This window comes from Pyrus communis, chromosome 9 (genome assembly GCF_041283825.1).
Source record: "Pyrus communis isolate YQ-2024b chromosome 9, ASM4128382v1, whole genome shotgun sequence".
NCBI lineage: Eukaryota > Viridiplantae > Streptophyta > Magnoliopsida > Rosales > Rosaceae > Pyrus > Pyrus communis.
Genome location: NC_142573.1, coordinates 15,163,493 through 15,191,117, shown reverse-complemented (window position 1 = coordinate 15,191,117; position 27,625 = coordinate 15,163,493). Strand labels below are relative to the sequence as shown.

The window sequence follows — 27,625 nt, the reverse complement described above, 5'->3', positions numbered from 1 at the left end:
AAAGGCTATTACTATTTACAAATATATTTTTTAATTTTAAATGTTTAGTTAAACGTGTTGAACTTTGAATGTTTTTAATAATTTTTATTTTCTTTTTATTTTTATTTTTAATATATGGTTGGGTATTTGTAGAAAAAAAATTTTGGTTATTTTTTTGGAATTCTTTAGTAACATTTTGGGTTTGTCAAGGATTTTTTATTTTTTATTTTTATTGGAAAACCAACGGTCTAGATTAATGGACCATTGGAAATCCAACCATAGGAATGCACCAGGAAAGAGCCATTTGACTCATGCTCTCATCATGTGGGGGGACCAACGTTTGTTAGCTTGAGCAACTTTGGGGCGTCTGCCCTTGCAACAATTGGCAGGGCAGCTGCCATGCTGCCTGCCCTTGCATCAATTGCCATCTGATTTTTCAACTGCTGGAGCAGTTTTAAGAGGGTTATGGGGGCAATTAAACCTAATTGCAGGGGAAATTCCACACTGGTGGAGTTGCTCTAACGGAGAACTGAAGTGTATCATGGACAAACTCAAGGAGAAGGAAACCGAGGCAAACAATAACGAACTGCAAGCAATTGCAGTAGAAACTTGTAGCCCACTCGCAAGAGAAACAAGTTTGGTTCATAAATATATACGCAATGGTTAATCACTAGCTGTACATTCTTTTGTTAAAGATAATAAAATTCGTTCATGTTTTTTTCAATTGAAATTATATGAGTTCAATACTAAACTGCCACTCTCGTATTTCTCTAATCGAGATCTTGACTAAATTTATGCTGCTCAAGAAAGTTTGTTATCAAGTTTATCTCTATTGCTCGTGACTTAATTTTATTCCTACCACCCAAGTACATAGACATAAAATATAACAGATTTAGCATAGAGGGACTAATACTACAGATTTTATCAAATTTAGCGACCAAATTTAATGGATGTTGAGTTCAAGGACAAAAGATACAATTAAGTCGTAGTTTAAGGATTATAACTTAAATTTACTCTTGATTTAGTGATATTTCTATTATTAAGATTGAAAGTTGTCTTAATTACAAATCCTCCCTTGAATAGGAAAAAAAAAATTGAAAATGTGTAGTGCAAAATGGAATAGCACATGGTAATGAATTAACAAAACTTGAGCTTCCATTTTTACAACTTCTTAAGTGAGATCGAAACCATACTAAGAAGACTCTCTTAAAAAGAGACTCTTAATGGATTCTCCACCATCTCATTTTTTTTTCACAGTATTTTATAATATTGACACAAAAATCGTGTTAAAAACATAAAGTGACGCAAAATTTATGAATAGCCTCATTTTAAAAATAAAAAAAAATCTCCTTAGCATTTCTCTTTGAAGTTAAATATTATATCTTATTAAACCACACGCACTCACTTGTGACTTTTGACTTTATGGGCACACACAAACAATAAAACCTTCAAATTTGTGACAGTAGCACTATGACTGATTGATTGATGAGTGTAAAATCCACACTCCTCCAAAGCAATATAAAATCTAAAATTAAGATTTAACGATTAAATATTCAGAGTACAAAATGTTTCGGAGCAACTAAGAATTTTTGGTCGAAAGTGATGTCACTCTGCCTACAAAGCAAAGAACCACATATGAATAAATTGGGGAAGAGATCCGGTCCGGATCTCTCTCATCAAAGGTCTAGGATCAAGTGATCCGAACCGTTAAAATTTGATGAACAACTATAAAATTTGACATGATATTTATAGCAACCACATGAATTCCCTTGAATTCATTATCAATCAAGACAACAATTTAGATAACACGGACATATTTTCATTATAATATTTCGTACTAACAATACAATGTTATGTAAATAAAAATTTACATAAATTGATTATTAGAATGAGACATCAAGAGTGACGGGTTATTCCGTGCCATGTAATTCTTTCACAAGCAACCAGAGTCTTTCAGGTTTCATCATTTGTTGCTTTGCTCAGCCAACCACTGAAAATTGGTTGAATTGGAGTGTGATTCAACTTCACAATCCCAGAACTTTGGTTAACATACACTAGGATGAAAGCACTGGGATATCCTCAGCTTCCACGTGTGAGCCTGCTAATGGTCCACTTGGCATTCCCTGGTTGCTTCTCTGAAAATAAAACATTGGCCGTTTCCTTCGCGCTTAGCTTTTTTAGGCACGCTCCCTACAAATTGGAAACCGGTGGCTTGTGTTTCTGTCCCTTGTTTAGAGAGAGAGAGAGAGAGAGAAAGAGGCATGTCCTTTGCAGCAATTCAGGAAAAAAGACTTAAGTAAAAAAATATCACTTTTTTTCTTATTTTGTTGACGTTGTTGTTGTTTCTGCATAATTTTCAGGAGATTTTGATCGAAAAAGATAACCCAGAAGGAAATTCTAACAACCCTTTGTAGAATTATAAATACTTTTGTATCTGAATTGGGTTTTCCAACTGAATCCGAATTCTGAGGGAAAAACGTAGAAACCAACAGAGAGAGAGAGAGAGAGAGAGAAAGGGGGAGAGGTTTGAACTTTAAACACAGATCCTAGCATTGGAGGCTGGATTTTGATTTGAGTTACCTTTAAAAGGGGAAACAAGATTTGGGTATTGATCAGAGAGGAGGATAGGGCGGTGGAAATTGGAATTTGAGGTGTTTGGTGAATGGGAAAATGGATTTCTGGCCAGAGTTTCTTGCGAGCAGTTGGGGAAGAGAGTTTGTGGCAGGAGGGGTTGGAGGGATGGCTGGTGTGGTCTCTGGTTATCCCCTCGACACTCTCCGGGTCTTGCAACAGAGTTCGCCTTCGGGCTCGGCCTTCAGCATCCTCCGTAATGTGGTCTGCGCTGAAGGCCCAATTGCCCTCTACAGAGGCATGGCTGCTCCCATGGCAGCTGTCACCTTTCAGGTTCTTCTTCTCCGCCTCCTTTTTTATCTAACAAAAATTGGGTTAATTACATTAACACCCTCTGAGGTTTATCGAATTTTCATAAAATCCCCTCACGGTTGAGACATTACACTAACATCCCTTCACATTTTAATTCACTTTCAAATAACCCCTTCAGTCAAAGTTCTACTAATAAATTGACAACTTTACCCTTATAACTAATTAATTAAATAGAAATATATTAGTAAAAAAAACATTAAAAATGAATTAAACATTGAAAGAATAAATTAAAAACTTAAATTTAGAAAAGGAAAAAAAAAAAAAAAAAAAGTAAACCTAAAATCCTTCCCCAATTTCACTCCCCGCCATTTTCCTTTCTCGTTGTCCCACCATTGCCACCTTCATCCTTTTTCTCTCCCCTGCCCCACCCTCACTACTCACTACCCCGTCACTGCTTTAACAATTTTGCAGGCCAAAGCCATCTATGGCTTCTTCAATCTTTCTCTCATTCTCTTCCTGTCTCATCCTGCATCTACTTCCTCTCAACAAAAACTCCATTGGGAGAGAGGTGAGTTCTCAGGCGTCTCAGATACATCGACTCCGATGACTTACAGAAAAACCTTCGCTCCTTCCACTTCATCTCCACTCGTTCCCCTTTGTGAGGAATAAGGTGGATCGGAAGAACAATGCCAAGGCCTAGGTCAACACTGTCACCGAGACCCTGTTCGACGCCATTGAGAAGAAGTAGTGTCTTTATGCTCTTGAGGTTTTTGCCCTTAATCTAAAGAAAAATTAAGAAAATTTTCATCTTTGTCTGAACAATATGACTAATGAGGCATTTTGAATTCTTAACCTGATGAAGACTCTCCCGCAATGCCAGCCTAATGTTTTTACTAACAGTAACTTCATAAAGGTTTGCATTTGATTTATTTGATTTATTTGATTTTAAAATTTTAATTTATTTTTTAATGTTAAATTTATTTATTTTTAATATTTTTTTCTAATATATTTCTTTATTATTTAATTAATTAGTTACAAGGGTAAAGTTGTCCATTTATTAGCAAAATTTTGACTGAAGGGGTTATGTGAAAGTGAATTAAAACGTGAGGGGGTGTTAGCGTAATGTTTCAAATGTGAGGGGGTTTTGTGAAAACTCGATAAACCTCAAGGGGTGTTAGTGTAATTAACCCAACAAAAATTATCTCATAATTATTTTACTTTCTTTTTGTTTCAGATTGATTGATTTTGTTTCTTAATGTTGATCACAATATGTCCGTTAGATGAATTAATTCATTTGCTTTTAGCATTTCTTGGAATAGTAATGTGACAACTGTTTGATAAAATTCCATGTACATAAGATGTCACACTAGTCGTGTCCAGTAGCTCAAACTAATTACACACAATTGCATGTTAAACTGTCTTTTTAAGTTAGTTCAGAAAAAAGTTTCAACGGCATTATAGGATTGAATATAACAAATAATAAATGACTAAAATTGAAAATAAAGATATAATAATATGAAAATCATATCGAACAACTAAAATACTCATAACTTTAAAAATGAATATTTAAATTTAGGTATAGACGAAATTTATGATTAGAATTTTCTTATAAAAAAGACGTGATGAATGGAGTAGGGTTACCAAATAGATAATAGAAGTAGAAAGCAAAACAAAATCTGGTTGTTTGGTCATAGAGATTCTTAACGTTACGAATGATGAGTCAAATCACAAGTGCGATTACGTGTTTGCAATAGGGTTTGGTCCTTTTGTGGTTTAGTCACTTTTGATAGTGTTAAGTATTTGCATTTCAAACGTCTTTGAAATCATGAGAATTGCATTTTGTTTCTTTTTAGAAGTCACTATCTAGCAATGGACCATGAAGGGAGAAATTTGGTTTTAATTGCGAAATTATCATTTTATTTCATTTTTTATGTAAATATGGGCATGGTTTTGGTTTGTGGGTTTGGGCCCCATATGGGGTCTGGTGTGAATTTGTGGGTTTGATCCTATGGTATTCCTTGTTAGAGTAATGGTTTTACTCATTTAAGCCCATGTAAGTCTGGCACAACTAGTTGTGGCTATGGCAATTTAACCTGTTAAATTCGATCTCTGCAAGTAACCGATTCGAATGGTTCGGTTTTGGATATAAATTTTCGGGTATTTTACGGATATGGATAACCGTCGGGTAAATTTTTCGATCTCGAGTTCAGTTATGGTTATTGGGGTATCCGGCCCAAACCCATACCCGAAACCAAACCATTTCATCTATAAATAAATAAAATATAAATATTTATTATATGAAAATGGGTTGTTAATAATCATGCATTATTAAATATTAAGTTAATTATTTACTTTTATATCATTAATAATAGGAATTATATGCTTATAATTTTTAAGAGTATAAATGTTTTCTTAGTAATACAATTTTTTAATATTACTTATTAGATGCATTGTATATCAATTGTATTAATAATAGCAATTTATTTAATATCTTTTTTTTTTTTAAATATTCTTCATTTCGTTAATAATATAAATAAATATATAAATCTCATAATGGGGAAAACCGTTCCCCGATCAAATTCCATCACCCGATGGGTTCGGTTATGGGGAAAATCCGTTCGGGGATTCTATGGGTTCAGGTTTGGGGAAAATAAACAGGTTCGAGTTTGGGGATGGCACATCTGAACCCAATCGGCCCTGTTGCCATCCCTAGTTGTGGCCTATTTAAATGTATCTAGTATCTCTTTAAGGTTAACGGTGAATTAGTGGAGATGTAAGCACACTTAGTTGTATTGTTGTTGAAAACAAATGTATTTTTTTAATGTTGCTTTAATTTCATTTTGAGTAGAAAATAAACAAGATTTATTTTTCTTATTCTTTGTCTTGTACAAATATATGGTATTAAAACTTTTAGTATATTTTTTTAATTACATGATAAATTTCTCGACCCGCCGCAACGCACAGGCAGGAATATTGGTACCAAATGAACTTATCGACTTACAAATTGATATTGTTCTTGCTTGAGTCAAATCACAAGTGCGATTACGTGTGGGTTTGGTCCTTTGTTGGTTTAGTCACTTTTGATAGTGTTAAGTATTTGCATTTCAAACGTCTTTGAAATCATGAGAATTGCATTTTGTTTCTTTTTAGAAGTCACTATCTAGCAATGGACCATAATTTACTCTTATTCTAAACTTGGGAGGGGTGACACTAGAGTTTAGTTACAGTGCAATGAAGGGAGAAATTTGGTTTTAATTGCGAAATTATCATTTTCTTTCATTTTTATGTAAATATGGGCATGGTTTTGGTTTGTGAGTTTGGGCCCCATATGGGGTCTGGTGTGAATTTGTGGGTTTGATCCTATGGTGTTCCTTGTTAGAGTAATGTTTTTACTCATTTAAGCCCATGTAAGTCTGGCACAACTAGTTGTGGCTAAGGCAATTTAACCCGTTAAATTCGATCCTTGTAAGTAACCGATCCGAATGGTTTGGTTTTGGGTACAAAATTTAGGGTATTTTACGGGTATGGATAACCAGGTAAATTTTTCGGTTTCGGGTTCGGTTATGGTTATTGGGATATCTACCCCAAACCCATACCCGAAACCGAACCATTTCATCTATAAATAAATAAAATATAAATATTTATTATATGAAAATGGGTTGTTAATAATCATGCATTATTAAATATTATGTTAATTATTTACTTTTATATCATTAATAATAGGAATTATATGCTTATAATTTTTAAGAGTGTAAATGTTTTCTTAGTAATACAATTTTTTAATATTACTTATTAGATGCATTGTATATCAATTGTATTAATAATAGCAATTTATTTAATATCTTCTTCTTTTTTTTTTAAATATTTTTCATTTCGTTAATAATATAAATAAATATATAAATCTCATAATGGGGAAAACCGTTCCCCAATCAAAAATCCATCACCCGACGGGTTCGGTTATGGGGAAAACCCGTTCGGGGATTCTATGGGTTCGGATTTGGGGAAAATAAACAGGTTCGAGTTTGGGGATGGCACATCCAAACCCAATCCGCCCCGTTGCCATCCCTAGTTGTGGCCTATTTAAATGTATCTAGTATCTCTTTAAGGTTAACGGTGAATTAGTGGAGATGTAAGCACACTTAGTTGTATTGTTGTTGAAAACAAATGTATTTTTTTAATGTTGCTTTAATTTCATTTTGAGTAGAAAATAAACAAGATTTATTTTTCTTATTCTTTGTCTTGTACAAATATATGGTATTAAAACTTTTAGTATATTTTTTTAATTACATGATAAATTTCTCGACCCGTCGCAACGCACGGGCAGGAATATTGGTACCAACTGAACTTATCAACTTACAAATTGATATTGTTCTTGCTTGAATACTAGAAAATCTGTCTTGTGCCACATTGTATATCATTTTGTATTTATCTATTTTATTATGTGATTTTGGTCACGTAATAAGAAGTTAGATACAAGAGTATATACAATCAAGGGTTAGTAAGAATATTCTAAAATATATGATTTTGGTGCATCAAAATCACTTTTACATAACCTCGTGCACCGAGGTTACGTGGAGGACTATGTGTTTGGAGTGTCAAAGCCATTTCCCATACATAAACCCTAGAATAAACAAAAGTTCTATGTAAAGATTAACAATGCAGATCATTTTTTTTTTTGCATGCTTTGTGAATGCTAAGTTTCTGTAACATAACTTTCAATGTTTCGTATCAATTTTAATAGCGGTATTTTCTAGTATACCATAGATATTTTATTCTCCTAAGTTTTTAATTGTTAGATTCGTGATGAAAAATAAGGATGGAGCTCTAACAACTAAAAATCTCTGATCATAAAATTTTAAGAGTCTTAAGATATAGCTAGCCAGTCAGCCCAATATGACTTGAAAAAGACAGAGAACTAGATTTTGCAAAACGAATTATAATTGAAATTCTTTCTTGCTTGAATTAAAAGTAGTGGCTAGCCGCACCGCTACAATTAATCTAGGTATTTAAAAATTAAGAAAGGGTGCTAGACCTGTTAGATTGCAACTTTCATTTAGACAGTTCGATACTTACATGAACACTCATTATATGTTGGTTCTCATGTTTTCAATATGTTCTAATGTTCTTTAATTCATATGTCATTTTATTTTGCAATTTATTTATCTCAATACAATTATGTATATTAATATTTAATAAATTTAATTAAAATTAAAAAATAACTGCCTAGTTCCCCACCTAAGCCCCCCTCAAGATGCCTAGGTGCTAAACCTCTACCGGCCACCTGACTAGGGGGCCTTTTAGAACCTTGATTAAAAGCAATTTAAAAATTGTGACCAAATTTAGCATAAACCATCCAATTCAAAATAATTGTTCTAAGCTGGCAAATGATTTGTGCATTGCAGAATGCCATGGTTTTCCAGGTATACGCTATCCTCTCCCGAACCTGCGATCCTTCTGTTTCCGCCAAAGACCCTCCTTCGTACAAAGGTGTTGCTCTAGGAGGATTTGGCACAGGTGCTATACAGAGCCTACTACTCAGTCCCGTAGAACTTGTAAAAATCCGACTTCAACTCCAACGTGATGCAAAATCAAAACCCCATCAGCTGCAATCTCACAACGGCCCTATAGATGTCGCCAAAAGCATAATGAGAGCAGAAGGCTTAAGGGGAATGTATAGAGGACTTTTTATTACTGTCCTTAGGGAAGCGCCGTCCTATGGCTTGTACTTCTGGACTTACGAGTACATAAGAGAGAAGCTTCACCCGGGCTGCAGAAAGACCGGCGAAGAGAGCTTGCAAACAATGCTGGTGGCAGGAGGGCTAGCGGGAGTTGCCAGCTGGATTTGTTGTTATCCCTTAGATGTTGTGAAAACGAGATTGCAGGCTCAAGCTCCATCTCAGTACCTTCCACCCAGATATTCCGGCATTGCTGATTGCTTTCGGAAGAGTGTGAGAGAGGATGGTTATGGGGTGCTATGGCGAGGATTAGGAACTGCGGTTTCTAGAGCATTTCTGGTGAATGGGGCAATTTTTGCTGCTTATGAGATTGCTCTAAGGTGCCTATTCAGCAACAGAAGTGGGGCCATTCAGGCAGAGAAGATGCAATCTAGCTAGGGAAGATTTATGCCCAACACAAACATTTAAACAAGACAAGAAATTTGTATGATAGACCATTATTCTTGCTGCCTTACTTGATGTATTCTGAACTTTTCAAAGAAAATAAATATCAAATATGAAATGTATGATTCAGTTTCAGTTGTAAAATTAAATAAAAACTAGAATATGATTATGTTTTATGTTGTTATTAGCTGCCCTTTTTTTATTTCAAATCTTACTGTGTTCTTACTGTTTTTTCAAACAATTAAATGTAGTGAAAATAGTCGGATACAAATTATATGATATATTGAAAACAAACAATACAACAGAGTAAACTCTCATTTATAATTGCCTAGGTTTCTGACCCTTATGCCACAAGAAAGATAGATGCTGACAGAGTTGATGTGTACCTAAGATTATTACAAGTGTCATTAGATCACTGGTTTTCTCTTAAGCTAGTTAGTTGAGCAGTGGCTATTGGCTTATCCTGTAAACTATAAGTCTAAACATCATCAATTGAAATTCAGTTGAAACCAATTTTCCTCTCTAGCTCTCTCTCTCTCTCTCTCTCTCGATTCTTTCGTTGGCTTCTTCTTCAAGATTGTATACAAAGTTATCATGGTATCTTCGCCGGACATGGCCTCTGCCTCCGGTTGACGATCATTTTGCTTCCGCTCGTTTTCTTCTTTGTTAGTGTGTTGAGTTGTTGTCGGTGGATTTTTCAGATTGTTCATCTGATTGTGAATCCCAGTTGATTTTTGGTTGCTGTGCATTGGTGGATTTCTGATCAAGTTTGTAAGGTTGCTCTTTTCATAATACTTCTGATTCGTGGCTTAATTTCTTATAGACCTACGATTCTGTGTTGTTTAGTCTCTATAAACTCTAGAATATGGGGATTTTCTTGATCAGTTGATGATTTGTTGTTGCATGTCTGCCACAATGTTTACCTCTGCACTATCTTATGTAGTTGGATGTCAAAGTTCCAAGGAAATGTCGACTATTCTGCTTGAAAGGTTTGCCAGTGTCACTAGAACTAGTATACTTCAGCTAAAAATAGATCTCCAGAACATTAAGAAAGGGCAGAGTCCATAGATCAGTATCTAGAAAGGATTAAGGAGTTTAGGGATCAACTAGCTCCTGCTCGTGTGACCATATTTGATAAGGACATTGTGATTGTCGCATTTCAATCATCCGATTTGTATACTTGCGAGTACTAAAATTCTAGACTTAATGAGGTTAATTTTGGTCATCTAATTTTCGCAACAAGTTTCTGGCGCCGTTGCTGGTGATCCAATTTGATTCTAATACTTATTGGATTGTTACATGGTTTAGCTTTAACGTTAATTGTGACATCCCGTCCCGGAAATATCGAAACATACGTGTGAAATTACAGTTTTACCCCTAGTGCGTTTTTCGTCACGTTTTGGTTGTTTTGTGTGTTGTGGCATGTGTTTGGAACCACACACACTCCCACACACACAGACATTGTCCCTCTCTCTCTCCTTCTGTCTTCTCTCTCTCCCCCGAGCTCCCATTTCCACCATTAACGTACGGACACACACCAAGAACCCTCAAACCTTTGCAGATCGAGGGAACCAACTATACCATTGAACTCGTGAGGCCGAGGCGAGCACAGCCATACCATTTTCAGGTGAGAAATCCTTGGTTTTCACGTCGATTCGACAATGTCCGATTCGAGTACTGTTCATGCAAAGTTTATTCATTGAGTTTTTGGGATTTCTAAGCTCGTAGGTGTGTTGGTGAGGTCCCAAGGAGCTTGGGAGTGCATCGTTGGAAGTGTTTTGACGTCGGAGAAGCTTGGTTCAAAGTTGGCCGAGTTTTGAGTTTTGAGACAGGTATGATCGCGTGGTTTTTAGCTTTTAAAAGTTATATAACGTGATTCTACTAGTCTAGGGCTTTCTTTTGGTCCAAGAATCATAGAAAATGGTTGAAAAACGAAGGAGAATAGTGAGTTTGAACTTTCCCAGTTTTTCCGGTGACCGGAGTCCGGCGAGGGTAGGCCGGAGAAGAAACAGGAATATTCCGTTAAGTTTTAACGGAATATTCCTAACGGCAGTAACGGAATCTGTCAGTTGTAACGGAATATTCCGGGATTCTAACGGAATATTCCTGACGGCGTCAGTTGACACCGTCAGTGTGCATGGCACATGGCCGCGCGTGGGGGCGCGTAGGTCCGTGCCTATTTTGGCGCGTGGGGACGCGTGAGAGGTCCAAAAATTATTTTAAAATTATGGTTGTGATCCTGAGGTTGTGTAGAGCACGTTGGTATATTCATTTGTCCATTTTGAGCAATGTATGAGAAGTTATTTCAAGAAGTTGGTTATGTGCTTTAAAGTTAATGTTTTTATAGCTATTTCGCATATAGGCGACACGTACCCCGAGGACGAGCGTGCACACGCGAGGCAGGGGGGCTACGACCCTTCTACATACCAGTGAGTGGGCTTTTGTTTTCCGTATATACCTATATACATTTATATTCCCAGAATTTGATTAAAAATGGTTAAGTGTCTATGCCATGCACCATATTATTATTGTTTATGCATCATCACATGCATTAGTAGTGGCATATATATACATATGCATATTGGGTGCTGTGGACGCACAGGTAAGTGCCAGGTAAGCATTATTCACGTTTATGTTTCAGTAAGGGTTTGAGATAGTTAGAGACCTCATAACCTGCACCCCCGGTGTTAGTGCTCCCGCCCGTGGCCAGGGCACATTCCTTCACGTGATGTTCACCTCCCGCACCTTATGCTCACCTTGGATTCAAGGTAGGTGCCAGGCCTGTCGTACAGACCACTTTAGGTGGTTCCGACTCGTAGGTGACCCGCGATTATTCGCCCAGTCTTCACGTGATCGTAGCATTTATTTACACCCAGGCCTGTCGTACAGACCACTTTAGGTGGTTCCGACTCGTGGGCAGGTTCAGTTATTGATTGTGAGATTTGAGCTCTATATGCAGTCGTACAGGTCACGTTAGGTGACTCCGGCTGCCAGATGTTATGCTATTGATATGTTTATACCTGAGCACTTGCATATCATTATGAGGCTTGACATGGCATATTCTTGAGCATGATTGGCATATTTATACATACGTATATGTTTATTTTCTGGGAAGTATACAGGTTTTACGGCGAGGGGTTAGAAAGTATTTCTATAAATGGTTTTCGAAAGATTTGTTTTTGCCCACTCACGCTTTTGTTTTGCGCCCCTCCAGGTTCTAGTTGATTAGCAGTTTCGGTGGTCTCCCAGAGGGCTTTTTCGGCGTTTCTGACAGACACACACCATTGTAGGGTCACCTTCGGGTGTACTATTGTTGAAATTTCGTTTGGACTGCTATAGACCTGCTCTGAATTTGTATTTCACTTATGCTAGCATTTGTTCTAGGACTTTGTATGCTAGTTTTTAATTATTCGTACTTTTATACTACTATTGTATTAGCTTCCGCACGTGCACATGGCTACGTCACATTCGTGTGACGGCCAGCACGCTCCGATCTCGGTCGGGGTGTGTCAGTTTGGTATCAGAGCTTAGGTTTGGCAGTCCTGTGTCCTTGTGAGTATTCTAATGGTTTTGGTGTCTTCTGTCAGAATTATGCCGCCTCGTCGGGAACCACGTCGTACTTCTGAGTCTAGCTTCCCCGATGTTGCTCAGTTGGGGGAAGTTTTTGCTACAGCCCTTCAGTCTGTGTTGCGCCCTCCCCAGAGGACTCCTCTGGAGACTATGTACAATCTGAAGTTGGATAAATTTAAGGGTAGTGAGGGGCACGAGGGCGCAGAGCGCTGGCTAGAACACTTAGAGAAGACTTTCCGTGTGCTGCATAATCAGTGGAACTTGCTTATGGATAGGTGGGTCGAGACGACCTCATGGTTTCTGGATACGGAGTCGGCAGCTTGGTGGGAGCAGGAGCTTCGTAGGTTGACTCCATATCAGAGGACTGATTGGAATGTTTTTACGAATTTGTTTAAGAGGAGGTACGTGCCCCCTGAGTACATTGACCGTAAGAAGCAGGAGTTTACTGAACTGAGACAGCGGAAGATGTCGGCGAATGAGTACTACCGCAAGTTTACGGACTTGTCTCGTTACCATCCTGATGTCGCTGGTAATCCGGCAGAGATGCTTCGTCTTTTCCGTTTGGGCACCAGGAAGAAGTGGCGTTCTATGGCGACTACTGTTCACAGCGAGACTTACCAGGACTTCTATGAGATACTGTTGAGGATCGAGGACTCTGAGAACATGTCGAGTGACACTGATGAGGAAAAGGACGGCAATCAGAAGAAGGATGACAAAGGTAAAGGTCAGGCATCGCTCGGGCCCCGTCAGACTCAGAACTTCAAGAGGGGTGGTGCTAGCTCGAGTTCTTCGAGTGGTGGCTTCAGTGCCACTGGACAGGGTCGTGGAGGTAGATTTTCTGGTGGTACTAGAGGCCAGAGGCAGGGCGATGGTGGTCGAGGCAGAGCCCTTGTTTGCCGTAGGTGTAACAACCGGCATTTCGGCGAGTGTAGGCGTGGTAGCAGTGGGTGCTTCACGTGTGGACAGGTGGGACATAGAGCGGCGAATTGTCCCCAGGGTCAGCAGCAACAGAAACCGCAGCAGACCTTTCTGCCACCACCTGCACCGCTCCAGCAGATCCAGGGTCCGACTAGCTACGGCCAGACTGGTCGAGGTGGTGCTTACCACTATCAGGGTGATGCTGTCCCTTATGCTCCGGGGCAGTATCCGTACCCCCAGGATCCCTATTCCCAGGGTGGCTATCCTCAGTATTCGGGCGGCTATATGCCGTATCCTCCAGCTCCAGCGAGTGGTTCTCAGTGGTATCAGGGAGGACAATATCAGCAGGGTGAGATTGCCACTAGCAGTGCAGGGTCTTCGAGACAGTCGGGTCAGCCCAGTCAGGGACGTGGTGCTCAGGGACACGGTGTTCGGGCGAGCGGAGGCCGCGGCGGACGTCAGCAGGGACATGGGCGTCTTCGTAATATTTCCCTGCAGGACGCTCAGAACAACCCAGACTTGATTATGGGCACGTTAAACATTCTTGGTTGTTTTGCTAGAGTCTTAATTGATTGTGGAGCTACACATTCCGTAATTTCTCATACATTTGCTCAAGTGACGCAACCTCGCCCCACACCTCTAGGGTACGATTTAGAGTTCGCTATGCCTAGAGGAGAGAGATGTGTTGTAGATTGTGTGTACCCAGGATGTCCAGTAATCGTAGAGGGTGTTGCTTTGTCCGCCGATCTTATCCCGTTGGATATTGTGGATTTTGATGTGATTCTGGGCACGGATTGGTTGCATTTCTATCGTGCCAACATTGACTGTTACGGGAAAGTAGTTACATTTCACCGACCTGGACTACCTGTGGTTACTTTTGTGGGTGAGCAGAGTGGGGTGAGACACAGCGTTATCTCAGCTTTGCGAGCGAAAAAGTTATTGTCTAAAGGTTGCCAGGGGTACCTAGCACATGTGGTGTTAGATGAGGCCGCTCCTGGTAGAGTTGAGGATGTGAGAGTGGTCAGACACTTTCCTGATGTTTTCCCGGAGGATTTACCTGGTTTACCCCCAGATCGAGACGTGAAGTTCACTATTGAGTTGCTTCCAGGTACTAATCATATTTCTTTAACTCCTTATCGTATGGCTCCCGCGGAGTTGAGGGAATTGAAGGTTCAGTTGCAGGAGTTAGTGGATAAGGGGTTTATTCAGCCTAGTACTTCGCCTTGGGGCGCTCCAGTTCTGTTTGTGAGGAAGAAGGATGGAACTTTGAGACTGTGCATCGACTACAGGCAATTGAATCGGGTGACGATTAAAAATCGTTATCCATTGCCTCGTATCGATGATTTGTTTGATCAGCTGAGAGGTGCTTGCGTGTTCTCCAAGATAGACTTGAGGTCTGGTTACTATCAGCTGAAGATCAGTAGGGATGATGTCCCTAAGACGGCGTTCAGAACTCGTTATGGTCATTACGAGTTTCTGGTTATGCCATTTGGGTTGACGAATGCACCAGCAGCCTTCATGGATTTAATGAACCGGGTATTCCAGCCTTACTTGGATAGATTTGTTATTGTCTTCATTGACGATATTCTGGTGTATTCTAAGTCGAAGGCGGAGCATGTTCGACATCTTACGTTGGTGTTGAAGAGGTTGAGGGAACACCAGCTATATGCTAAGTTTAGCAAGTGCCAATTCTGGTTAGATCAAGTTGCGTTCTTGGGGCACATCATTTCTACTCAGGGTATTTTGGTGGACCCTCAGAAAGTTGCAGCTGTGGAGAGTTGGGAGCAACCGCGAACCGTCACCAAGGTGAGAAGTTTCCTTGGTTTGGCGGGGTATTATCGGAGATTCGTTAAGGATTTCTCGGTGATTGCCTTACCACTGACGAGGTTAACGAGGAAGGATGTTAAATTTGAGTGGGACGATAGGTGTGAACAGAGTTTCCAGCAGTTGAAACATTGTCTCACTCATGCACCTGTTTTGGCACTCCCAGACGATAGTGGTGATTTCGAGGTTTATAGCGATGCTTCCTTGAATGGTCTGGGATGTGTATTGATGCAGCATGGTAGGGTGATTGCTTACGCTTCGCGGCAGTTGAAACCTCATGAGTTGAATTACCCTACACATGATTTGGAGTTGGCTGCTATCATTTTTGCGTTGAAGTTGTGGAGACACTATCTTTACGGGGAGAAGTGTAGGATCTTTACAGATCACAAGAGTCTCTAATATCTCTTTACTCAGAGGGAACTTAATCTTCGTCAGCGGAGGTGGTTGAAGTTGCTCAGCGATTACGATTGCACGATTGATTATCACCCTGGTCGTGCGAATGTAGTGGCTGATGCACTTAGCAGGAAGTCTCAGGGCCGCATTAATGCGTTGTACGCTAGCCGTATTCCTCTTTTGGCGGATCTGTGTGCGACAGGAGTGAGGTTAGAAGCGGAAGACCGAGATGTGGCTTTACTTGCTAATTTTCAGGTTAGGCCAATTCTTGTTGATCGGGTGCTTGAAGTTCAGGTAGCTGATCGGGAGACTCAAGAACTAATCCAAGCTCGAGAGCAAGGAAGGAGGCGAGACCTCAGAGTTCGTGATTCGGATGGCATGTTGATGCTAGAGGGTAGAATGTTCGTGCCTAATAGTGTGGAACTGAAGAAAGAAATTCTCGATGAAGCACATACCTCGGCTTATGCCATGCATCCAGGAGCTACTAAAATGTATCATATCATTCGACCATTTTATTATTGCCCGGGTATGAAGAGGGAGATAGCCGAGTATGTGAGCAGGTGTGCTGTTTGTCAGCAGGTTAAAGCAGAGAGGAAGAAGCCGTTTGGGTTGTTGCAGCCACTTCCCGTTCCAGAGTGGAAATGGGAAAATATCACCATGGACTTTGTGTACAAGTTGTCGCGTACACAAAATGGCTTTGACGGCATTTGGGTGATCGTCGATCGGCTCACTAAATCGGCACATTTTATTCCAGTGAGAGAGAAGTATTCTTTGAGCCGGTTAGCGGAATTGTTTATCTCAAAGGTGGTGAAGTACCATGGTGTCCCTGTGAGTATTGTCTCGGATCGTGACCCACGATTTACATCGAAGTTCTGGGTGGCTTTTCAGGAAGCTTTGGGCACGAGATTACTTTACAGTACGGCGTATCATCCACAGACAGACGGTCAGTCAGATAGAACTATTTAGACTTTGGAGGATATGCTGCGAGCTTAGAAATCCCAAAAACTCAATGAATAAACTTTGCATGAACAGTACTCGAATCGGACATTGTCGAATCGACGTGAAAACCAAGGATTTCTCACCTGAAAATGGTATGGCTGTGCTCGCCTCGGCCTCACGAGTTCAATGGTATAGTTGGTTCCCTCGATCTGCAAAGGTTTGAGGGTTCTTGGTGTGTGTCTGTACGTTAATGGTGGAAATGGGAGCTCGGGGGAGAGAGAGAAGACAGAAGGAGAGAGAGAGGGACAATGTCTGTGTGTGTGGGAGTGTGTGTGGTTCCAAACACATGCCACAACACACAAAACAACCAAAACGTGACGAAAAACGCACTAGGGGTAAAACTGTAATTTCACACGTACGTTTCGATATTTCCGGGACGGGATGTCACATTAATTGTTAGTTTTTTTTTTTCAATAATAAATTATTTCCTAATTCTCTTGCTAGCTTACTCATGTGTTTAATGTCTTTGCAGAAAATTGGGGTCACTCAGCTTTGATGCCAATACAAAATCAAGTTTGGGAGTGAATTTCCATCTACATCTTCATTTGCCGCTTCTTTAAAACCGGGAAGTTTTTTTTTGTCCAAGAGCTTTAATCATTTATATTTTTTTGTACCTTTGTGTCCAGTTTTATTATGCCTATTTTTAATTTTTTTTTTTTTTCATTCTTTTTGTTTTAGTTCCGAAAAAAAATAAAAATAAAAAAATTACATAATTTTGAAAAATCCAAAAACATTTTATTTTTCTTTGAGTCTCATTCTTATTGGCCACTTCCCAATTCAGTGATGAGATTCGGTCTCTATTTACATAACTTTCAAGAAATTTAAGCTCGACATTAGTTCTTTACCTTATCTTTGTTTTAACCATATTCGTTTATGATCATGATATGGAAAACATATATGCACATAGCCTTGTTGATGTGAAACTAGAGCATAATTTAACGCTTCATATGTGAATCTAGTGATCCTATGTAACCTTTGTGAGTTTTTGAGCCTATTATAGATTGAACCATTATGCTTCAATCCCATTTATTCTTGTGTGTACGATCTCATTTTGACATGTATTTCTAGTGTCACATCCCAGTCTCAACTTCGCCGTAGCACGATATTGTCCGCTTTGGGCTTACCATTCCATCACGATTTTGTTTCTGGGAACTCACGAGCAATGGGTCACCCATCCTGGGAATGTTCTCGCCTGAACTCGCTTAACTTCGGAGTTCCGATGGAATCCGAAGCCAGTGAGTCCCCAAAAGGCCTCGTGCTATATGGAGGTGAGCATGTACATATAAGACACATCACCCCCTCTCCATTGATCGATGTGGGATGTTACATCTAAAACTTGCTTTATGCCTCTCATTACATTCATCAATTCATGTAAATATTGAAAATGATATAGGCATTTTTTTTTTCTCTTTCTTTGAGCCTTTCTAGCCGGCCTTTATGATTATTTTTCCTAATTTAGCCATTTTGAGCCTTTATGTGAGCTTTTTGTTCTTAAACCTAAATTTTCCCTACCTAACCTTGTAAAGAATTTTCTACCCGTCTAAAAAGCTTGTAGAGTAATTTTTATTAAGAGGAGAGAATTCCAAGTATTGGAGCCTAAATATTGTAATAGAAAAGGAAGAAAAATGATGAGAAAAAAAAAATGCTGTTTGCAGTTAAAAAAAAAAAAAAAAAAAAAAAAAATGGAAAATTTTGATGTTGTAAAGAAAAGAGCGTTTCAAGGTTAACCAAATGAATAAAGTTCTATTTTTGTGCTCAAGTTCTTAAAGTGCTTTATGGGTTTAAAGAATCTCCATCTCTCCAATACAATTGTAATGCTCTACAAGTTAATTAGACTTTGTGTTTTTCATACCCTTTAATTGTTTAGTCAATTAACACTCAGCCTCATTACAACTTTGTGAAAGACCTTTTGATTCAAAAAGTTACTTGATATTTATAGCGAGTTAGGTGGACAAGCAAGCATATGGCGGTATGTTTTGTGAGATCATTTGAGTGAAACATATTAACCCACAAATATGAGTGAATGAGTGTATGCGTGAGAAGCTCTTTGTATGCATATGATAATTTTAAGAAGCTTGGAATTGCATTGACATGACTATTACACACACTACACTCCAAGTTGGTTTGATTCAAATTTGGATAATGTCGTGAACTATTGTTGTTTATTTCTTGAAAGTTATCTCACGGTTGGGTTTTCTCCATTTTTTTGTCGAGTCTTTGTGTTTTCTTTTGTTATGCTCGAGGACTAGCAAAGTCTAAGTTTGGGGTTGTTTGATGTGGTCATATTTCATATATTTTTATCATATATTTCCTTCGGATTTTGTGTATTCAAATTGGTTAAGTTTTAATATATAGGCTTTAGTACCGAAGTTATGCCAAAAAGAAGTGAAAAATGGTGATTTCGGGTATCTAGGGTAATTTCAATGGAGCAAGAGTTGAACTAACTGCACGAAAACATGTGCATTACAACAAGAAGATGAGATTGCAACGGTTTTGGAAATCAAATCGACATGGGGACACTATTCATTGGATTTTAGGAAAGAACTTAACTACTAGTTTTATTATTTCCATTTATTTTTCCTTTCCTTTAATAAGGTCTTAAAGTCCATTAATTAGTTAGTGGATTTTGAACAAGGTTCTAAAAGATGCTAGGCGCTAGTCGGGCGACGGGCTGGCCCCTAGGCAGACTAGGCGAATTTAAGTAAATCCATTATATTTCGTATAAATAAATGTCAGTTTATACTTCAAATATATTTAATTTCATCATAAACTACAAGCATATAATGTGTGCTCATTTAAGTATTCAACAAGTATCTTACAATTTATTGAAAAAATAAAAATGCAAAATGAAAGTTATCTATTTTCTGTCTAAGTGAGTCGTAACTTAGGCGGTTGCCTAGGTGGGTCTGGGCGGGTTAGGCGGGTGCCTAGGTGGTCTAGGTGGGCGCCTCAGCAGGTTTAGGCACCCTTTTTTAATTTTCAAACGCCTAGGCATTAATCAGGGTTGTAGCCAGCCACCTAACGCCTAGACAAGGTCGAGGCGGCGCTAGGCCGAGACTTTTAGAACAATAGTTTTTAATTAGAATTTAGTAGGACTTAGGTTTATTGTCGTTGGTTACAAAAGGAGATTAAAACTCCTTGTGAAAAGGAGGAAGCCACCAAAAACCAAAAATCATCATATTGGAGGAAAAGGCTGCTGCAAGAAGGACAAGAGGAAGAACTTTTCATTTTTTTATTTTGTTAGGGCTACGATGTAGCCTAATCATGAATATTTAATTGCCTTGTGGCATTGTTATTATCAAGTTTTTCTTCCTTATTGAGTATCTTTTGCTAATCATAATGCACTTGATTTTTATTTAGATGCTTGATCACCGCCTAGGTTTCAATTAAGTTGATTTGATGCAAGTTAGAGTAGATGTCATACTTAACTTGGGTTTAGTTTCTTGTAACTAATACCATATACACCTATTTGTAGATGCCATGCAATTAGGGTTTGTGTGATTGTCCAACGATTTCCATAGAGCTTAATGGGTTCTTACTTGTTTAAATTCATCTAGATGCCATAGAGGGTTAACATGTAATAATACTTTTGATGCAACCAAATGTCATAGTCATTGGGTTTAGGAAAAATCAATCATCAATATTGGGGAACTACTTGAGCATAAAATATTAAGGGAATTAAATAGAATTGGTTATGGTGAATTCGGATGTCTTAGGTCTTTTTTCTTATGTTTTCATTTTATTATTTACAGGCATTTTATTTCAAGCTTTATTTTATTTCAGTTTTATTCAAAATCTCCTATCTTTTTTGTTAAAACTTCTCAATCATAATTTGTTTCAATTTAGTTGGTAAGACTTTAGAATCAATTCGATCTCTATGGGACGATATCCATGCTTATATGCTATACAATCATCCGATTTGTATACTTGCGAGGACTAATTCGAGACTAAATGAGGTTAATTTTGATTATCTAATTTAGTTTTGTGACTCACTGCACATTTTGTTAAAAAAATGTCTTGATTTCAAATCTTACTGAAGTTAATTATTGAATAATATTTTTTTTTTTCAAAAAGAGATCCCACAAACGTTAGCACTTACTTTCCTAAAAGTTTCATATTTAGCAAAACCTAAAAGTATATATATGATAACCTCAAATCAATAAGGTTCTCCGCTTTGAGAAGGTCAGGAGAAAAACGTATGTCGTACGTAGTCTTACTTTTGTTTTGTAAAGATGTTTTCACAACTTGAACCTGTAACCTTTTAGTAAAAGGAGCAACATTTTCATTTTGCCAAGTATAGTGGGATTCAAACATGAAATTGAATGTTCGTCTTTTTAGAGGTATGAATATATAAATGAGTGCTACTAGGGTGGGGTGAGCCCATAGTCTGGGTGTTGGGTAGGGGTGGCGGTTGTGATTGTCATGCCAAGGTGGTGGGGGTGTGGGGAAAAAATTGTCAGCAATGGTAGAGAGGACAATTGATGCAATGATCATGATGGTGATGGTCAATTTGAAAATGAGAGTATTTAAATGAAATTTAAAGTTCAAATTTGTAACCTCCAAATACCAAGTTATATTTGACAGAGAATTTAAAAAAAAAATGTTTATAAATGCAAGCAAGAAAATTACATATGTCAATTTAGAAATTCTCATATTTGTCAAAATTTAAGTTTCAAACCCTTTGAAAATCAAGCCAAATTTGGTTCGATTCGATTCAGTTTAGTTTAGCTTTATTGGCTAATTAAACCTAATCTCAAACGAAACATATAGATTTATCTTATATTTATTCTTATACGCGTCTTGTTCTTAAAGGGTAATTTTGTTGTCATTGTATTGAACTAGTTATGAAGGTTTAGTTTGATGAATTTCATTCATTGTGAGAAGTACTTGTTCTTGAATTGAATCCGAGCCAATTGAAGAACAATTAAGTTTGGTTTGAGCTCACACCCAAAACCCTTGAAATTTTACAAAAAATATCAAATGAGTGTGGCTCAAATCAAACTCTTGACCCTAAAAACTATCAAGCTTACGTGGCACACGGGCTGAGTAACTAAGAGCTAACTACTTCCTTCTAGTGAATGTGGACGTGCTAACTCATGACCGAGCTCGGTCGGCAAGTAGCATGAGTGTGATGGTGATGTCGAATGCACTGCTGGCTTTTATACTCAAGTGATCAAGGTCGAGGAAGGAACATGTCTCAGCCTTGGACTCTATAACCTAAAGGCAAGGTTACTAGGCACCGTGAAGTTCAAGATCTTCTACACTAGGTTCAGCTGTATCAACTATATTCGTTAATATATAGGTGCGCGGACTTGGATCAAATTGTAAGGACACAAATACTCATACAAGATAAGTGTCTTGATGGTGAACATTGTTCGGTCGTCAAAATGCCAAACTCTGAAGTGCACCTGCGAATAAGCAATCATAGAACACCTCACTTGGTTAAAAGCTAGTGAAATGACCTTGTTCAACGAAAGAATTGAAGACTCCTTACCGATCGAGACTTGAATAGATAATCAACCAAGCTTGAGGTAGTGTTGTTAATCCAAATTGAAGATACTTCCCAATTGCCCGATTTTATGGCTCCAGTGCTGTTAATCTAAATGAAAGATGTCGTTGGTTGTCAACACAATGCTGTTACTCCAAGCTAAAAGGGTGATGACGAAGTTATAAGAGTTAGTAATTTCTCAAAATGTGAGAGGATTTTGTTTAGCGAGATTTTGCGCTGAGCATTTGAAAAAAAAAAATTCCATTTATAAATCAATATACTTTTTGACTCTATTTAGTGTGTTGTGTTGAAGTTTCTTTTCACGTTGCAGACTCATTCTATTTATAGGAAAGAGTTTCGTAATGACCAAGTATGCTGAAGTAGAGTCCCACTAGAACTATACTCCCTCGATGTACTTTTGGATTATGATATTATCCCTTTATATGGAAAAACCAATCCGTACGTGGTCTTCGACCACTTTAACTAGAACTGGGATTCTAAACTCTTCGACCACTTTAACTAGAACTGGGATTCTAAACCCAGTCCACTTATGCATTAGAATCCCACTTCTGTTAGGATTTAGCCGAATTCCACTAAGGGCTGGATTTTGAACATCATTCGGCCTAAAGATTACCACTAGGCCGAGAATTAAACCTTAATGCCAATTCCCACCTTTGACCCAAATCCAATATTTCATACCCAAACACAAACTAAGTATGAAAGTGAACTAAATCAAACCAAACTAGTTCCATTTTCAAATTTGATTTTCGATTTCGAGAGAACTTGATTGAACCAAACCAGATAGTGCTCGCCTATAAAAAGGCAACAATAATGATCCAATACAAATAATGTTACACTTACCACATATTTGTATCATTTTTCTAATTAGAGGTAGGCTTACGAGCATATGTCGGTCTCATCTCTATAAAAATGATACAAATATGTAGTAAGAGTAACATGTTTGTGCAAAATATGACCCCAAAAAATGTACAATCTCAAATTATGCAATGCAAATAAAAACTCACCATCCCCAGTAAATCAATTCGTGTGAAAAGTTGTTACGAGGCAGAGCCAAAAAAGAACAGAAGGGATTTCATTATTTCGGATACAAACAAAACTTTATTTAATACACGGGAATCGCACACAACCGTACAAGGAGAGACGGACACCATGCAAAGATGCCATCAATCTTGGCACATGGAACCGAAGTTTCTACATTTCCTACGCCACCGACCAAAACACGCGAGTCAGCAGTCAATCACAAACATACCAGAAACTTCCACCACCCACACGAAGCTTCAAGAACCACCTCCTTCCTCAATCCCCCTCATCTTCCCTCCAGTTTTCTCTAAATATACACAATCCCCACCTCCCAAATCCAACCAAATCTCCAGGTCTTCGATCTCCTCGAGGCATTTAGTTTCGTTCAGGAATTTTCACAAACACCTCGATGGCGGCAGAGGACGGCGCGGTCACAATCTACAACAGCAGCGCAATCACCGACGCCAAAAACAAGCAGAACCCATATTCGATGAAGGTCGGCCTTGCCCAGATGCTCCGCGGCGGCGCCATTGTCGAGGTTAACACCCTCGAGCAAGCCAAGCTCGCCGAAGAAGCCGGCGCTTGCTCCGTCATCGTCTCCGACCCGCCCCGCACCCGAGGCATTTCACGGATGTCCGACCCCTCTCTCATCAAGGACATCAAACGCGCCGTTTCGATCCCCGTCGTGGCCCGATCACGGATCGGGCATTTCGTCGAGGCCCAGATCCTCGAATCCATTGGGGTCGACTATATCGACGAGAGCGAGTATCTGGCCACGGCGGACGACGAGCATTTCATAAACAAGCACAATTTCGAGATCCCCTTCGTCTGCGGAGCTCAAACTCTCGGCGACGCGTTGCGGAGAGTGAGAGAAGGCGCTGCAGTCATCAGAATCCAAGGGGATCTATCCGGGTCCGGCAACGTCTCCATGACTGTAAAAAACGTGAGATGCGTAATGGGTCAGATTAGGCTGCTCAACAACATGGACGACGACGAAGTCTTCGCGTTCTCGAAGACAATCCAAGCGCCGTACGACCTGGTTGCGCAATCCAAGCAAATGGGTCGGCTGCCTGTGGTGCTATTCGCCGCCGGTGGCATCGTGACGCCGGCCGACGCAGCGCTGATGATGCAATTGGGTTGCGACGGAGTGTTTATCGGGTCGGATGTATTCAATTGTTCGGATCCGTATAAGCGGGTGATCGGCATTGTTCAGGCGGTTAGGAACTACAATGATCCGCATGTACTGGTGGAGGTGAGTTCCGGGTTGTCGGTCCTGATGGCGGGTTTGGGCGAGGACAGGATCGAACCGTTTGGCGGCGGCCATGGAGGTGTTTGATAAGGAGACTTAATCATGTAATGTTGCTCTAAACTCTTCCTTTGTTTGGTTTTAAAACATAGAATAATGTTGTTATACATGGATATCTGTCTCTCTGTTGCGACTAGTGTCCACTTTTTCATATGATATAGATTAACTTGTTGTATTAAGGCCAATTTTGTGAAAATGCAGATAGGATTGAGAATAATAATCTTGTTTTTCGACTTTATCGAAATGTTTAGGAATAATGCTGTACTTAATTTGAGGTGTTAATGAGAATAATTTTGTTCGTCCATACGAGTTTCGTTAGTTTAATTTGAAGTATTAATGCCTTACAAAACTTATCAAATCACTAGTTTGGTAAGTTTGCGGAAAATTTTCTTTCGTGATTTTAGTGAGTGATATAAGCACACACGTCAATCTGTGAGTTTTGCATAAGGACAAGTTGTTTACTTGTAAGGAATCAAGTAGTATTCTTATTAATTACTACAATAAGAAGAATTGATATCAATGGCAAATGGAGGAGGCATTGAGTAAGATTAACAGAATGAGGAACACTGAGATTGACTTGTGATTGTTACAAAATAAGATGCAAAGGGTTTTTACGATCACCAACATCTACTTATTTAGTGACGCGTATGAATAGATAAACGAGATTTTCACTGTCTTTCTCCATTTAAGCAAGCTTCTGAGAATCGGAGATTGTTCATGCTATGTCTAGTATTGCAAAAACAAAAAAAAAAGCTAATAGCATGGGATGGGAAATGCGAATGGCAGGGGACACTAGTGAATGGCTTGAACGTGGAGATTTTTCTGCCCATTTAAATTTGCTTTCTTTCCAGTTATTCAGCATATGGGTCTCCTTTTCTAGGTTATAATGGAGTCCAATTTACTCTGTCCAATTTTTTGCGTTTAACTGCTTTTCATGGGGTGAAGAAAAAAAAAAAAAAACACTAAAACCCGGAAGAAAATTTTGGCGGGTTATTTGTCTTAGAGAAGTGTTCTTCAGAGTAGTGATCAAATGATCATATATATATATATATCAAGACGTATTTGACATCTTTGGAGATGGTCTAAGGGCCCTAATTGTGAATTCAAGTCCAGAGCAAGTTTACGTAAGCCCAGAATTTGGGTTGGGGGTGCTAGTGGAAAAGAGGTTTAGAAAAAAGTCGACCTTACCGCTGTTATAAAGTCATTTGATTCTTTTTCTCGTTTGAGAATCTCTTTCCCTCACTCATTTTCGAAGAATAACCAGCACCAAGTCAAGAAACATGTATTTTTCTGAACGGAGTAGGACATAGGCAGGCGATGATGTCTCTTTCCAGCAATGTCCCAGCAAGCAGTTGCTTAGTCATGAACTGAGCATTCTGGTACTGTGCACTCTCGCCTAGCCTCCCAGTAACGTTTTCTCTTGGCTTAGGCAAGGTCCACATCAGGACCCAATTCCAGGCGAAGTGTTTATTCGCAGCTTGGCCCGTATGGTTGGGCCCACACTAAGACATTTGCCTTCATCAAATACTATATGCCTAGAGACAAGCAGGTTATTGTCTATGAGTGAATAGCCTTTAGACTCACTCCAATGGTGGGCTGTGGGCTAAATTTCCTCCCACACTCAGTCCAACCTAAGGGGAAACTTTGGGTTAAAAGGTAAATGGGGAAGTGAGGCTAGATTCCGCCCAAAATTTAGCCCAAAAGTGGGTGTGGGCCCCACCGAAATGTTTGCTTTTCAGCGTTTGGGTGCCAAATACAGCCCAACCCAACCCCCAACGCACCTAACGTGCGAGCCTTCCGACCGCGAGGGAACCACCCACGTGGGCATGTCAGCCACATTTCGCCTTGCATCCAACAGTCGTGATCATCAGGCCGTTGGTTAATCCAACAGCCTAGATTCAATTTTTTTTTTGTTTTTATATTTATATATTATTGAATCCAACGGCTGAGATCGAATATAATCAAATCTAACAGTAAAAAAAAAAAAAAAATAACGGTCCAAATTTAAATCTAACGGCTAAAATAATTAAAAAAAATTATTTAACTCAAAATTCACCCAAAAACTCTATAAATACCTATGTATTTGTTCAATCACCCACACAAAACTCAATTTTCTCCTACAATTCTTCCAATTTATCTTTTTACCATTTCTTTCCATTTCCAAATCATTCAACATGGCAAGAGAGCATATTAGATGTCGTAATTGGACCTGTGAGGAAGATGTTGCTTAATGCTTGGCATGAGTTTCTGTTAGCGAAGATGATGTAGTTGGCACAAATCAAAATAAAAAAAAAATTTGGGATAAAATCATTGCAAAGTTCCAAGAAAACTGCAAAGTTTTGTTGGTTGGTCATCATCCATTGATGAGATATTGAGGATTTTTAGGAAATAAAAATTCTTTGAAAGTTGAAAGATTGGTGAATATAGAGGATGATTAAAGGTTGAAAGGTTGTGTGATCAACAAATATTGGACATATGTTTATATAGAGGATGATTGATGAAAATTGAACGGTTGACGAAAGTTGAAAGTTTGGTGTTAAACGGTTGATAAAAGTTGAAAGTTTGGTGTTCAACGGTTGTGAATTGAAAATTTGGTGTTGAACGGTTGGTGAATTGTAAGTTAGCCCAAGGTTGAAAGATTAGTGAAAGTTGAAGGCTTGCTTTGTCGAAAATTTAGTGATTTTTCAATATTTATCGGAATTTAAATTTTTTAGATTAAAATGTTCATAAAATTAATTTACGATAGTCTACATATTTTTTTTTAATTTAATTTAAGAAAAAAAATAGCCTAAATTCATTATTTAATAATCCCGGGTTAAAATTTTAGGCCATAACGGTTGGAGCAGAAAAGCTGTTCTGAGCTAAAAGCTAAATTTTTCGGGCTAAAAAATTTGGCTTTTAGCCCAATCATTGGAGATGGTCTTATATTGTGCAACATATCCTAGAAAAATGCACTCAGTTGTTTTTTATTTAAGTTTATTACATCTATATGGTTTCATAGATGGGTAACAAACACATCCAGACAATCTCAAATGATCAATTCTAGGTGGGGAATCATATATCAACTCAAAAGGTAAATTGCATGTGTAAAACAGAAGTGGGCAT

General features: G+C 38.7%; 3 protein-coding genes across 3 annotated transcripts; all 3 read left to right on the top strand.

Annotated features, from left to right (window-relative positions):
* Positions 1 to 1,713: 1,713 nt before the first annotated feature.
* On the top strand, positions 1,714 to 9,155 carry LOC137740958 (mitochondrial arginine transporter BAC2). The gene is made up of 2 exons (XM_068480763.2): positions 1,714 to 2,883; positions 8,265 to 9,155. Exons 1-2 carry the CDS (start codon positions 2,650 to 2,652, stop codon positions 8,973 to 8,975), a joined length of 945 nt encoding a protein of 314 aa, XP_068336864.2. The 5' UTR covers positions 1,714 to 2,649; the 3' UTR covers positions 8,976 to 9,155.
* A 1,466-nt stretch (positions 9,156 to 10,621) lies between these two features.
* LOC148694313 (uncharacterized) lies at positions 10,622 to 15,703 on the top strand. Its single transcript, XM_088699549.1, has 4 exons — positions 10,622 to 10,813; positions 11,344 to 11,410; positions 12,196 to 12,267; positions 12,569 to 15,703. The coding sequence occupies exon 4, from the start codon at positions 12,573 to 12,575 to the stop codon at positions 15,690 to 15,692; it is 3,120 nt and encodes a 1,039-aa protein (XP_088555675.1). The 5' UTR covers positions 10,622 to 10,813; positions 11,344 to 11,410; positions 12,196 to 12,267; positions 12,569 to 12,572; the 3' UTR covers positions 15,693 to 15,703.
* A 7,584-nt stretch (positions 15,704 to 23,287) lies between these two features.
* LOC137740382 (pyridoxal 5'-phosphate synthase-like subunit PDX1.2) lies at positions 23,288 to 24,824 on the top strand. The gene has a single exon (XM_068480258.2). It carries the CDS (start codon positions 23,624 to 23,626, stop codon positions 24,548 to 24,550), a length of 927 nt encoding a protein of 308 aa, XP_068336359.2. The 5' UTR covers positions 23,288 to 23,623; the 3' UTR covers positions 24,551 to 24,824.
* The last annotated feature ends 2,801 nt before the right edge of the window (positions 24,825 to 27,625 follow it).

Coding starts and splice junctions, on each gene's coding strand:
- LOC137740382 (XM_068480258.2), top strand. CDS start 23,624: ATGGCGGCAGAGGACGGCGCGGTCACAATCTACAACAGCAGCGCAATC.
- LOC148694313 (XM_088699549.1), top strand. CDS start 12,573: ATGCCGCCTCGTCGGGAACCACGTCGTACTTCTGAGTCTAGCTTCCCC.
- LOC137740958 (XM_068480763.2), top strand. CDS start 2,650: ATGGATTTCTGGCCAGAGTTTCTTGCGAGCAGTTGGGGAAGAGAGTTT. Junction 2,884..8,264: donor TGGCAGCTGTCACCTTTCAG/GTTCTTCTTCTC, acceptor TGTGCATTGCAG/AATGCCATGGTTTTCCAGGT.